The 13,910-nt window shown below is 41.8% G+C and overlaps 1 protein-coding gene across 10 annotated transcripts in view; it reads right to left on the reverse strand.

Moving 5' to 3' along the window:
* Positions 1 to 491: 491 nt before the first annotated feature.
* Positions 492 to 13,910, reverse strand: part of FHOD3 (formin homology 2 domain containing 3) — a 330,045-nt gene continuing 316,626 nt past the window's right edge. For 8 of the 10 annotated variants that reach the window (XM_088133068.1, XM_088132739.1, XM_088132890.1 and 5 more), the window contains 3 exons: positions 11,876 to 12,044; positions 9,700 to 9,861; positions 492 to 2,403 (listed from right to left, as the gene is read on the reverse strand). In XM_088133068.1, coding sequence (XP_087989194.1) covers positions 2,321 to 2,403; positions 9,700 to 9,861; positions 11,876 to 12,044 — 414 coding nt within the window. In that variant the 3' untranslated portion in view covers positions 492 to 2,320. Of the gene's footprint in view, positions 2,404 to 8,839; positions 8,863 to 9,699; positions 9,862 to 11,875; positions 12,045 to 13,910 lie in introns of those variants that run through there. The other 2 variants (XM_088132801.1, XR_015794612.1) reach the window with 2 other exon arrangements.

Below are 13,910 nucleotides of genomic sequence, written 5' to 3' on the forward strand. Positions count from 1 at the left end.
GAACAAAATCAAACAGTCAAGCAAGAGACATTATTAAAGGTAAAGAGGTACAGATTGTTACTCTTTCTGCTTATCCCACTTATTGTGGGGTCCACTTGTTTTGCACTGTGCTGACCTAGTTCACATAGCAAAGCTATCAGTGCATGACTTGATATGGGGTTTTGTTTTCTTAACTAGCTTGTTGCAGCAGTTGATACTGATTAGGTCTAAGAGGGAATGACTGGCCCAAGGTTACCCACCTGGCTTCAGTGCCTAAGGGAGGACTAGCATCTGTGTTTCCCCACTCTTAGTCCAGCACCTTAACCACCATACTGTGCTGGCTCTTATTCATACAGAAGTACACTTAAAAAAAAAAAAAGATTGTATAGTGGAGTCCTTGGGGTTCTCTGAGCTTGCTTCTTTTCTTGCAAATGTTTCATTACCCGGCTAGGTAACATCTTCAGTGCTAAAATGGGATGGGGTTTGCTCTCTGTTTATGTGCTGTGGCCTGCCTTGCCAGTGCTGGTGAGGGTGGGGGTTTTGTTTTGCTCCTCTGGTAGTATGTAGGTATCCACATACTATTCAAAAGAGACAAAAGACCAGAAGATTGCCTCACCAGCAATCAATCACCAGCAATCATCACCCAGATAAGCAAAGGTTACCACCAGGCACACAATCAAGCAGCAAACATATGCCAATCAAAGAACTACCAGAGGAGCAAAACAAAACCCCCACTCTCACCAGCACTGGCAAGGCAGGCCACAGCACATAAATAGAGAGCAAACCCCATCCCATTTTAGCACTGAAGATGTTACCTAGTCGGGTAATGAAACATTTGCAAGAGAAGAACCAAGCTCAGAGAACCCCAAGGACTCCACAGTTCAACCCTGAGCTACACATATTCACCTCTATTGGAAAAGATTGGATATTCACTACTTTCTGTATAAAGTTTGTTAGAATCCTCCAGAATAATGTATAATATCACAAGGCTTACCAACCCCAAACCACATCGGGCCAATGCTAGACAATGCTACTAGCTTAAAATCATGTTTCAACATAAAAAGTTCCTTCATGTTGCCATACTCATAAAACCTAAATCAACCTTAAAAAACCCTTGATTCTTCTAATTTTCCAATCTGGTTATGTATCTCTTGTAAACCAATGCAACTCATGGAAGTATGTGTAATGAAATTTCAAGCATATTCTTTAAATGATAGATTATTTACTTCTGGAAGCAAACTCTGCAGAATATATTGATGCAGACTTTCATGGTCAGTGTCAGTCCAGTGGTGATGGGCCTCTGGGCTAATGGGCCATGGTTTAATTATTTGGTATCCTGATGTTTGGCCAGCCACTGTGGCTGGCATCTTCAGAGGTGAAAATGGTTTGCTCTGTACCACACATTGACTGTGAGCTGCCAAGAAGTGCAGCTGCTCAGAAGCCTGGAAGCTCATCACCATTAAACTCTACTGAAGTTGGAAGAACGCCACTGGGTAGGTGATGTGGAACAAGTTTGATATGTAAAGCAATTGTTTTCCTTATTGTGTCTTCAAGGTTTGTGAGAGAAAAGCAAATGTTAGCAAAATCCTAATGTGATTGATAGCTAAATGTTATAAAATTGAACGAGGAAAGCAGCTTAATGGGCCCCAATGTGAGCACTACTTTCCTATCTAAACCTTTATAGGAAATAGTATTTTGTCTCAAACTATTCTGGTATAACTTAACTTGTTTTTCATTTTTATGCTTGACTGACAGAAGATATTCACGTACTATCCTAGCAGAATTCCAAATCAGTGTATTTTTATAAAAAGGAACATTATAGGCATCTGGATTCTATAGGTGTGCATGTGTGTATGCACAAATTGACATACATTTTACATTCCTGGTGAAAAGATAAAAACAATAAAGTACATTTCTCTACCTTTAGAAAGATAGTAGTAACTTCAATAAAAAAATTCTTTAAAGAATTGATAAAACATAGTGCTTTACAATTACTACAATATGCTGCAAGGAAAATGAGCATTAACACCTTTCACACAATGCAAGATGGGCCAAGGGCAACTCTCTCCAAGGATATATCAATGCAGCCTGACAGAATGAGTGTGACACAATGTTCAATTGAACTTCTGTTACCATAACTTATTTTTGTAGTGGTCAGTAATATACGTCTAAAAAATTAACCCTCCGACTTTACTATTTGCTTCAGTGTCATGCAGCAATGGGATAAAACAAATAGCAGCTGAAACAGGCAGAGGGCTGAACTTAAAAAGACTGTTGATGGCATGTGTGCGTGAAAGAAAGACAAAGATGTTTTTTCTTCTAGCAGACTTGATTGCTGTCCTCACACTTGCATCTCCGAAGTGCCCATCAGACCTAAAGCTTTGGCTTCTTCTGGAGTCAATCCACTCTTAAGTGTCCTCCTTACTGTGCAATCAGAAATGGAAAGAAAAAGATAGCATGAATATACTAAAAGACAAACTGCACAATCCTATATGGGAGCACTCAGAAGTATTATTGTGTGTATCCCTCTCACTCGCAGGTGTGAATATATGACTGTGGCAATATCACAAACTGAAAAGTGAGTACAAATGTAAAGACAAAGCATTACTTTCCTGAACAGAACAACTGGTGCATTGTAGACATACAGATGAAACTTGAAAAATTAGAATATCGTGCAAATGTTCATTTATGTCAGTAAGGCAACTCAAAAGGTGAAACCAATATATGAGATAGATGCATTACATGCAAAGCGAGATATGTCAAGCCTTACTTTGGTATAATTGTGATGATTATGGCGTACAGCTTATGAAAACCCCAAATTCACAATCTCAGAAAATTAGAATAGTGTGAAAAGGTTCAATATTCTAGGCTCAAAGTGACCCACTCTAATCAGCTAATGAATCCATAACACCTGCAAAGGGTTCCTGAGCCTTTAAATGGTCTCTCAGGCTGGTTCAATAGGAATCACTAGCATGGGAAAGACTGCTGACCTGACAGTTGTGCAGAAAACCATCATTGACACCCTCCATAAGGAGGGAAAGCCCCAAAAGGTAATTGCAAAAGAAGTTGGATGTTCCCAAAGTGCTGTATCAAAGCACATCAATAGAAGGTTATGTGGAAGGGAAAAGTGTGGAAGAAAAAGGTGCACAAGCAGCAGGGATGACCGCAGCCTGGAGAGGATTGTCAGGAAACGGCCATTCAAAAGTGTTGGGGACTTTCACAAGGAGTGGACCGAGTCTGGAGTTAGTGCATCAAGAGCCACCACACACAGACGGATCCTGGACATGGGCTTCAAATGTCGTATTCCTCTTGTCAAGCCGCTCTTGAACAACAAACAACGTCAGAAGTGTCTTACCTGGGCTACAGAAAAAAAGAACTGGTCTGTTGCCCAGTGCTCCAAAGTCCTCTTTTCTGATGAGAGCAACTTTTCCATCTCATTTGGGAACCAAAGACCCAGAGTCTGGAGGAAGAATGGAGAGGCACACAATGCATGATGCTTGAAGTCCAGTGTGAAGTTTCCACAGTCTGTGTTGATCTGGGGAGCCATGTCATCTGCTGGTGTTGGTCCACTGCGCTTCATTAAGTCCAGGGTCAACGCAGCTGTCTACCAGGAGATTTTGGAGCACTTCATGCTTCCTTCAGCAGACGAGCTTTATGGGGATGCTGACTTCATTTTCCAGCAGGACTTGGCACCTGCCCACACTGCCAAAAGTACCAAAACCTGGTTCAATGACCATGGGATTACTGTGCTTGATTGGCCAGCAAACTCGCCTGACCAGAACCCCATAGAGAATCTATGGGGCATTGCCAAGAGAAAGATGAGGGACACGAGACCGAACAATGCAGCGGAGCTGAAGGCCGCTATTGAAGCATCCTGGTCTTCCATAACACCTCAGCAGTGCCACAGGCTGATAGCATCCATGCCACGCCGCATTGCGGCAGTCATTGTTGTAAAAGGGCCCTGAACCAAGTACTTAGGGCACTAAAAGAGATCTTAATCCCAAAGAAGAAGCTTAAAATAAAAAATTGTTAAATATCGAAAAGAAAAGCCAGTCCAGTTGAGTTTAAAAAAAAAACACACGTTGCCAGATTCAAATCCATAAAAAGGGAAAATTGAAAAACTAAAGGTTTTTTTTTAAGAGGCTCGATCTCGCCGCTTGATCCCACTTTTCTTCACTTTTAAAAATTCACTTTAAATTACTTAGGGTGTTCTCTAAGAAAAGTTAGATAGTAAAGGTCCATCTCACCCGGTTGACACACTTTGTCTTTCTTCTTCCGTTTGGAGCTGTCCCGGCTTTTGCAGTCTTAATGGCTGCCACTCCGTCGCTGGTTTTAGGGACTTCTCCTGGATCAACCAGGGACTTTGCGATGTCCCTGGGTTCTACAGGACGTGCCCTATATAGTCGCTGTCTCTACGGGACGGCTTGGGTCCTTCGGGACCATCCAGCAACGGAGATATCGGCTGCGATCTTGGGAGCTCAAGATCGCACACTGTACCGCCGCAACGCCAGCTCCGCCTCCCGCCCTGAACCAAGTACTAAGTACATATGCATGCTTATACTTTGCAGAGGTCCGATATTGTTCTATTTCCAATCCTTGTGTTATTGATGTCATGTAATATTCTAATTTTCTGAGATTGTGAATTTGGGGTTTTCATAAGCTGTACGCCATAATCATCACAATTATACCAAAGTAAGGCTTGACATATCCCGCTTTGCATGTAATGCATCTATCTCATATATTGGTTTCACCTTTTGAGTTGCTTTATTGACATAAATGAACATTTGCACGATATTCTAATTTTTCGAGTTTCACCTGTAAATATCTGAGTGTGGAATCAAGTCATTGCACAGCAGACAGAATACTATTCATGGGTTTCACAGCTTACTAACAGATTACCGTATTTATTGGCATATTACACGCACAGGCGTATAACACGCACCTTAATTTTAAGAAGGAAATTTGAGTAAAAAACCCTTAAATTTAAAATAAATGACTTGGAAGCAAAATAAAGGGAGCTCTGAACTTGTTTATTAATATTTATACCACTTATAAGGTAAATACGTAATATGAAAGAAAAAGCACTTCTTTTGTATGTTGTAGGCTGTGTAGTGTGTAGTGTGTGTATGCCATTAGTATTTATTAGTTGTGTGTAGTGTGTGGTAATGGTAAGTCTGTTTATTACCATATGGGTACTTATTCCCTCCCTTCCTGCTTATCTGTCTGCAGCAGGCAGGCAGGTAAGATCTCTGGTGGACCAGTAGGGGCTAAAAGTCCCTGGTGGTCCGAGTGGATTGGGGGGTACAGTAATTTATTATTAGGGTATGCCTCCTCTGTTTGCAGTCTTTAGCAACATCACCCACGCTGGCGGCCAGGAGAGCATTTCTTTTTTGGTAGCTGCCGCAACCCGCCCCAGATGGCCGCAGGGGGAGGTGCGGGGCCCACGGTGAGCTGCACAACGCTCCCCTGGCTGCCCACTGACAGCTGTGCCTGACTCCTCTCGGATCGCCCCAGGACTGGCGAGCACGGAAGATGTAGCCTCTCCTCCGGCTCCCCGCAGCTTCACCCACTCCTCCCTCCTTCCTTTGGCGACTTTGGAAACTTTGGCGCAGAGGGGCAGCCCTTTCCCCTGAGGGCTTGACAGTGACGTTGGGAACATGGGAGAGTCTGGGGACCGTGTCAGAGCTAAGTGCAAAGTGCAGATCCGCAGGGCTTCTTGGTTTGCTAAAACAGGGCGGGCAGGGAGCTGCGCACCACCCATTCCCCGGGGCCTACAACTTTGCAAACCAGCTGGTGTCCCGAGCGTGCTGCGCCTGGAGGAGGAAGAGGTAAGCGCCGGTGTGCGTGTCTGTGTGTGTGTCTCTTGCAGAGAGCAGAGGTGTGTGTGTGTGTGTGTCTCCCTGAGAGCAGGGGCATGTTTGTGTGTGTCTTGCAGCAGAAGAGACATGGACTTTGAACAGGCAAGCCAGACGCTCCCAGGCAGAGCGGGGCACCTCCCACTGCATCAGGCCTTTGACTTTGCCAGGCTGAGAGACCGTGCAGTCCGGAGAGGTGAGTGCCACATGCCACGCCACCCGGGTGAGGGAACTGGCACTCCTCCGAAGGCTGCACTGCGCAGTTGGGAGCACAGGAGAGTCTGGGGACCCTAGTTCTCCAGCACTCAGTGTGTCAGAGCAAAGTGCAAAGAGCAGATGTGTAGGGTCAGAGGCTTGGTGTGGCGGGAGGCACCCCGCTTTGCCTGGGAGCATCTGGCTTTCCTGTTCAAAGCTGTGTCTCCAAAGGCGCCAATGTTTCTCCCGATGGGAAGGACAGAGGAGCGGGCAAGGCCGCAGGGAGCTGGAGGAAAAGCTGCGTCTTCTGTGCTTGCTGGTCCTGGGGCGATCTGAGAGGAGTCTCTGAGAGGGGTTGGGCACAGCTCTTAGCAGGTGGCCAGCCAGGGGGGGCATTGCACAGCACCTCCCCCTGGGGCCATCTGGAGCAGCAGCGCTGGGTTGCAGCAGCTGCCAAAAAAAGAAATGCCATCCTGGCTGCCGGTGCTTTGCTCTCCCAGCCCTGCTGCTTGAGGTGAGAAGCCGCAGGGCATATCGGCGTATAATGTGCAGCTAGGATTTCAACCCCAAATTTTAGGGAAAAAAGTGTGTGTTATACACCAATAAATATGGTACTTCTTAGTTCCCAGTGGAAGTTAGTTTTCAGTCCTAATCCTAAGTATAGTAATTAAAATAAGATTTACTAAGGTTGTAATTAGTTAACAGAGATAGACTGTCCCTCAGATAACCAGGTCCTATGCTATGAAAGGATTTATAGGTGCACCTTGAATTGTATCTAAAATCCTACTGGCAACCAATGCAGCTCACACAGTAGTGTTGTCACATAGGCATACCAATGACATGCAGCTGCAGCTCCTGGGTGGTCTTCAAGGACAGCCCCATGTGCCTTCCAATAGTTCGTTCTTGAGGTGACAAGGAACGAGTGATAGTTTGAAGGGCTTCCTGATCCAGGAATAGGTACAACTGGTGTCCTCGATAGATCTTGCAAAAGGCCTCTTGACCACAGCTGCCACCTGTTCTTCAAGCAGGAGCTATGAGTCCAAGATGACACTCCAATTTGCACACCAGCCTTGAATAGGAAAGTGCAGCCCTATTCAAGACTAAAGATGTGATGATGATGTGTGTGTGTGAGATGGACACACAGACACCTTGTACATACCCCCCTCTTGTGCTTTATATTGTGTGAACATATGAATGGACTTGCATAAAGGAGCCCTAGAAGTAGAAGGCTTTGTTCTGGAATATTTCAGACTGTGCAGTATGTGGAGAATACAATTTTGAAGAAGGGGCAAAAAGATATAATGCTCCCATTGAAAATGGTTTCTGTGTGAATTGGATAAGGCAATGGCACTGGTGGAAGAGTACCAGGAAGTGTGAGAAAAGTGCCAAGGTTGGAAATTATAAAAGTGTATGGAAAATGTAGTTCTTTGAAGTTACCAAATAGAAGAAGGTATGTGCACAGGATTTTGCCTTGATCCTTGAGTCAACCTAGTCTAGCCAGGTAGACTCTGAGTGGGCAGATACACATTGCTAGATCAATGAGTGAAGAAAACTTTGGTTTCAGAAAGGGAGCACTGAAAAGTTGTAAACCTGCATTTATTTCTGTGTGTCCTGAGTCTTTGGATAAAAAGAACAATAAGAAGGCTGCTTTTTGTGACTCCCAGAATGATAGGGATATAATCCAGAGAAAGATACTGTAGGTAGACAATATATAGAGACTATTTTAAAAGTATACCTAATACTGATAAAATATCACTATAAGCAATATCTCACATTCTACATTTAATGGTGTTACTCCATTAAACAGGTTATAAATCCTGTTGTAATGTTTTTGTATCCATGTGAAGTACTTTGTTTAAATATTCAAATTTTCCTGGAAGACCAAGAAAGTTCTTCCATTTGTTTAGATGATCATCACACTTTAGACTCATAAGCCTCTCATTCTCCCCTACTCTCTCTTTTACAGTGTGTGGAATGGAACTAAAATCTGAAAATCAATAGATTTATTTTCTGTAAAGTATTCTTATTCACGTTTCATTGTTGTTGATAAAGAAAACACAGAAATGAGGAGAGCAAAGGTTAATATCAGAGCTGATTTTGTTACTCAATAATTCCTCCCCCCAATAGATAGGAAACCCTAGCTTAGATCCACCCAGACTTATAGCCTGATAGGTCACAGCCAGAGTACAATGTTTTTAGGATTGCTGTTACTGTACATGAACTTGCTGAGGTGAGGGAGAGGTAAAAAAGCCCTAATTTTGCAAGGATGGTGAGAAAGCATAATTGTTCAAAAGTTTGCAATAGGTCAATCCTGGCTTACAGCCAGTTTCAGGGCAAATGCTACTTCACATGTATAGAAAGCCTGCCAGATAGTATAGCTCAAGGAGAGGTTACCATCACCTCTATCAGAGCAACAGGGATAATCCCCCTCATGCCCCCCTGGGTACTAAGGCACTAAGCACCCCAAAATAGTTAGTGCAGTTAGTTGCCATGGATTAATAAACTTATCCAATTCTTCAGTCTGCAATAACTGAGCAATAATACTTCAAGTGCATATAACTGGTGTGGCATATGGGTTTTGTGGCCAGGCTGGCTGCTGTTGTGCTGGTGGTGAGTCAGCAGAAGGAGACAGGAGAAATGGGGAGAAGAGGCTCAGGTATGGCCTTGGAGTGCAGCTGTGCTGTCACGAGGGCAGATGAGCTGCCCCGGCTGCTAGCCAGGACTGTTGTGGGGCAGATGGAGGCAGCATTCCCATTAGTCCAGCCTTGTGTATAGGTGCTGGGTACCAAAGCACTAGGGGGCAAACCTACCTCCTCAGTTGCCGGGGGGCATGCTACCAGTTTGAGATGTAAAAGGAGAGAAAAAGAGAGAGGAAAGACAATGGGAGACATGTTGCCACATTTGAGCCTGGGCTGCTTTGAGGCATCAAGGCAGACAGGGCCTTTGGAGAGGCTCTGCAGGAAGCTGGTGGCTGGAGAGAGACCTCTCTGTGAGCGTGCTGGGCTGCTGGAGTGGGGGCTGGTTCCTGGCCCCAGAGGGAGAAGAGGGTGGAGGCTTCCCTGAGAGAAGGGAGGTGAAGACCCAGGCAGAAGGACCAAACCCAGGGGACAGCGGCTGCCTGCAGACAGATAACTGGAGCCTTCAGGGAAGTCCCAGACTGGGAAGTGTTGGGCAGAAAACCCAGAGGAAAGGTGCATCTTCCATATAAAGGAGGCAATTAACAGTGATCACTCTGTTGAGGCATTTCTTTGTTCAAAAGGCTAAGAGATCCAATAAGATGTAGTGGTTAAAGTTTCAGACTTGCTCTAAAAGTTTATCCTTTTTCATTGAAACTTTGAGCCAGTCACTCTTCTCTAATCCAACCTCCCTCACAGAGTTGTTATGGGGAGAAAATAAAAGGAGCTCCTTATGTAAACCATCTGGGCTTTTGGAGAGGATATAAATCTAACAGACAAATGATAGTGACTTCTCTCAGCTACTGACTGAGGGAGAAATGCTGGGAGGGAGAGTTCTGACATAGGAGGCAAAGCTTCTTCTACCCAACCAAATTGCCTGCACATACATGGTGTGGATGGGGGGAGAATCCAAAAGGAACCAGTTCATCATCCCTGAAGTCTGTTCTTTTGTTTTGTTTATAGGCAAAGATCACCAGTTTATCTGTTGAACTTACTTGACTTTCTGTTTGCTCTTGATCGCTTTCTTTCTTTGGGCACTACACGCTGACTTGGCACTTGTGTGGCAGACTTGACAATACGATCCATTATCTCATCTGCTGCATCTTCTGTAGCATTAGACAAGTCGTCATTGCCAGGGTTCCATGAACCAACATGGCCTGGAAACCAAAATATTTAATAAATTTATATTCAACACAGTTGAGTATATTAGACAGTCACCCTATGGGAGGCATAAGTCATATTCTGTGCCTTTTAAGTCATCATCTTCTTTATTACGGTCACAGACCAGAATTACAAATAAAAATACATTAAAATACATGAAATACATTAAAAATGCATTAAATGAAGTGAACAGAACATGATAATATATTTACAGATTGGTGGGATCATCAGTGGGCAGTCAAAATCTGCCTAATTTTGCAGACAGTATAACAAAATTTAGCCACGTTCAGGGAAACTAAATCATTCTGATCAGATAGCAACAACTGGACGTAAAAAAGATCAGAATTCCCTGGATATTTTATCAGATGAGGATTTATTAAATGGGTTCGTGAGTCCTTATAGAAAATACAGTATAACAGGACATGTGCTATAGTTTCAATAGTCCCTTGTCCACAGGGGCACAATCTCAGTTCATATGGGACTTTTTTGTATCGGCCCTCCAAAACTGCTGTAGGGAGAGCATTACAACATGCTAACTCTGTGCCCTCCGAAATTTGGGGACAGTGATGTAATTTAGGTATCTTGCTGGCTTATAAGAAAAGGCTTTACTGCTCAAAAAAACGTTCTTAGACAGAGCAGACTGATCCTGCTGAGTTTCCAGATCTTTGATATGCTGTTTGAATTCACCAAGTGCATGCTCGTAGCCCACTATTAGAAATGCCTCACTAGAGAAGCCAAGATATTGAAGTTTTTGGAAGATAGTCCTGAACCATACTGATTTATAATTATCTTTAATAAGGAAAGAACCCAAACCTGTAGGGAAAAACAGTAGTTTCAACCAACGTGCTATAATACAAATCCATGCACCTGTTTTGACTTTGGACAACCCTGCTTCCCTCCTTAGTGCTACATTTGGGATACAAGGGGCTACCTGAAATATGGCCCTTAAGGATTTGGATTGAACCCTTTCCAGAGGTGTAAAAGAAGGATAGGGTCCTAGCTGGGCATCGAAGAGTAATTGTATGCGAGCCTTAGCTGAGTATAGCTTCAGTGCTGCTGGGATACACTGTGCTCCTCTGGTAAAGTAAAAGGATTGGATTGCAGCTACTGTTCTTTGAGTGTTTTGGATAATGTAGCTTTGGTGCACACTGCGTTTAGTGGAGCTATGAAAAACCATGCCCAAATATTTAAAGGATTTAACTTGTTCAATAGCCTTTTAAGTATTTACAGAGCCCCATAAAAATCAGTGAATAAAATACATTACTTTTGGGTTTGCCAGAAACACCACTACCAAACAGATACCTTGACAGAATAATTTTGCCCTATCCCAGAAATGGGGAAATCAAAGGTTGGGTTCTCTTGTCATACATCTTAACTGTCTGTGTGCACATCTATCTTTGTCCTCAGACACACAAAGGCCTCTAGTTCAACTTATAGGAGAAACAACAATATTGTATTCTTAACTTCAGAAGCATCAGTTATTCTGGGTTTACCTGCCCCATATAAAATATTCCAGATAAATTTTGCTTATAAGCCATAATTTGATATGTACTCTTGAAAATCTCTCTCATAATCAGGTTTTATTAACCTTTTTGTGCCATAGACCTCTTCGAGGTTTCTGGAGAAACTCCTTTACAGGAAAATGTATTTAAATGCATAAAATAAAATAGTATAAATAAAGTTGTAATTTTGTCCTCATCCAACTTCATGAAAAACCTGAAATCTGTGGACCCCAGGTTAAGAACATCTGCTCATAATATATTAAATATTTATTTATATTTCAACTGTGTTGAATATAAATACACATACCCATACTCTGCAGAACAATCTGATTATGTATATTGTACTCATGTGCATTGTGTCTTAATTTAGCCAGAATTACTGGAACTGGCAGTGGCCTTCTATAAATCTGCATCTCAGCTACATTCATCACTCAATATATATGTAATAATAATAATAATTAAAAAACAGAGTGAATCACCACTCCTCATATAAATCCAAACTATTCACCTCGATTGGCCCTGCATCGAGTCCGTATTCCTAACACGGTGTTCTCTCCAGTTAGAGATGAAGTCTTCAGGACCGCTTTCATGTTCTCATGTTCTACAGCATCTTCAGCATTCTGCAGCCCTTGCAATTGGTTGTGAGGTGTAGGAGAGCTACTGGAGAATTTTCCAGACTGTCAAAAAAGAAAGAAAGAAAAAAGGAATCACTTTTAGATTTAAAAGTGTTCAATCAGTTAATCAGTTAAGATCAGTAAAGAAAGAGGCCAATCCTTGGTAGATTTTATTCATGCTGCATTTCTAGAGATCTAATATAGTTTCAAAAGTTCCAAGAGATAAAATATATAAATAAGTATAAATAAAATATTTAAATATATAGTTATCGTTGTGAAGATACATTTTTGAAAAAAAAAAAGATTCAAATGTAGTAGTGTTTGAATAGCCTTAAAATAATGACATGGTACCAGAACAGAGATAATTATTTATTTAAATTCAGGAATGTTAAATTTATAGGTTATAAAAAACATTAATCCATTCATGATACGAGGGATCACATGTTGTCTGTTCCCATGTATGCCCAGAATGCCTGTTCCTACTTCCCAGGATTGACCAGAATAATTTTTTAGACAAACTTTAAACATGTTGAATCCTGTAAAATAAATAGAAGCTGGTATCAAGGAATTCTAAAATGGAGGCTTAATTTCTTTGTAATTTTAAAGTTGATAAGGGTCCTGGAGTATAGCAGCATTGTGATTATATACAATTTTAGAGAACTTCACATCAAAATTCTGTGATATATTTTACTATTTTGCTAACAACAATATCATACATTATTTTGTTAAAAGTCTTCATGAAATCCAGGTATATTATCATCCTCATTACTGTAATAATTCTTTTATACAGAAATGTTAGTTTTTTATTATCTTTCTAGTTGACCAGTGTCAAGCTGGCTGGTGTTAATAGCTTGGATTCTTTATTTTCTCCTTTTAGAAGATGGGGATATTTCCCCATTCCCAGTCTTGCAATACATAACTTGTCCCCAAGAAATTGCAAATCTTAATAGACAGAGGCAGCAAATTTATTAAGTTGTTTAGTTCCCTAGGATGTGATGTGACAGCCCTTTAACATTTTTCAAATCTATGAATTAGGTGTTCCATTACTATTCTTCCCTCCATATTCTCCTCCAAGACATCAGAAGTACAAGTATTCTTTGTGTGCATGTAAGCATTCCTGACAGTGGGAATCCAACCAATGCAAGAATAACTGCAATAGATTTTATTACTATAACAGTAAGGAGATTTATTTACAGGAATACATTATAGGGATAGGCAAAGCCTAGCATCTAGGTAGCTGCATCCCACCAGTAGGAGAATCTCAGAGTATGTGCTCTTTGCTTGTGTGCCTTCTGATGGGCAGTACTTCAGTTCAATGAGTTCCTCTTATTGCATATAGTGATACATGTTGTCCATATGCTTGAGTTTCTTCTGCATTCTTTCCTTATTTGTCTTCTTCAGTAGCTGTCATCCTTTAATGTTCTTTTCTGTGGGGAGTTCTTCCATTTGCTCTCTAGTGGTAATGTAGAATAGCTTTTGTGGTGGAACCCTTTTGATTAGTTTCCTCTTCTGGCTGTACCTGGAGTCTGAATACGGGGAACAGAATCGGATAATAAGCAATGTTGCGTACTTTAATGGTTTTTGTGGCAGGATCCCTTGGAGTGTATGTGTATCTAACCTTTACTTCTTCCTCACATCTGCAGTTTAGCTGGCTTCTCTCTTCTCTTGGCATATATGCATATACTTTAAACCCCATTGTCTATGTACAGAGGCCAAGGCTTTCCCTCAAATTTATTGCTTACTAACCTCCTTAGTCTTTAAATGTCTTCAACACTTGACTTTTTTCACTGAGCAAGAAGGAAAAAGTAAATCTTATATAAAATGAAAGTTACGAAATATTTGTTTCCACACAATTTGGTGATATTCACTGGCTTACAAATGTTGTTGTGAACAAATTCTAATGTCTCTTTTTCTTTTCACATAAGTGTG

Source organism: Python bivittatus, unplaced genomic scaffold, assembly GCF_059951505.1.
Source record: "Python bivittatus isolate LINGU-HERP-01145 unplaced genomic scaffold, Pbiv_v1 ctg000000_np1212, whole genome shotgun sequence".
Taxonomy (NCBI): Eukaryota; Metazoa; Chordata; class Lepidosauria; order Squamata; family Pythonidae; genus Python; species Python bivittatus.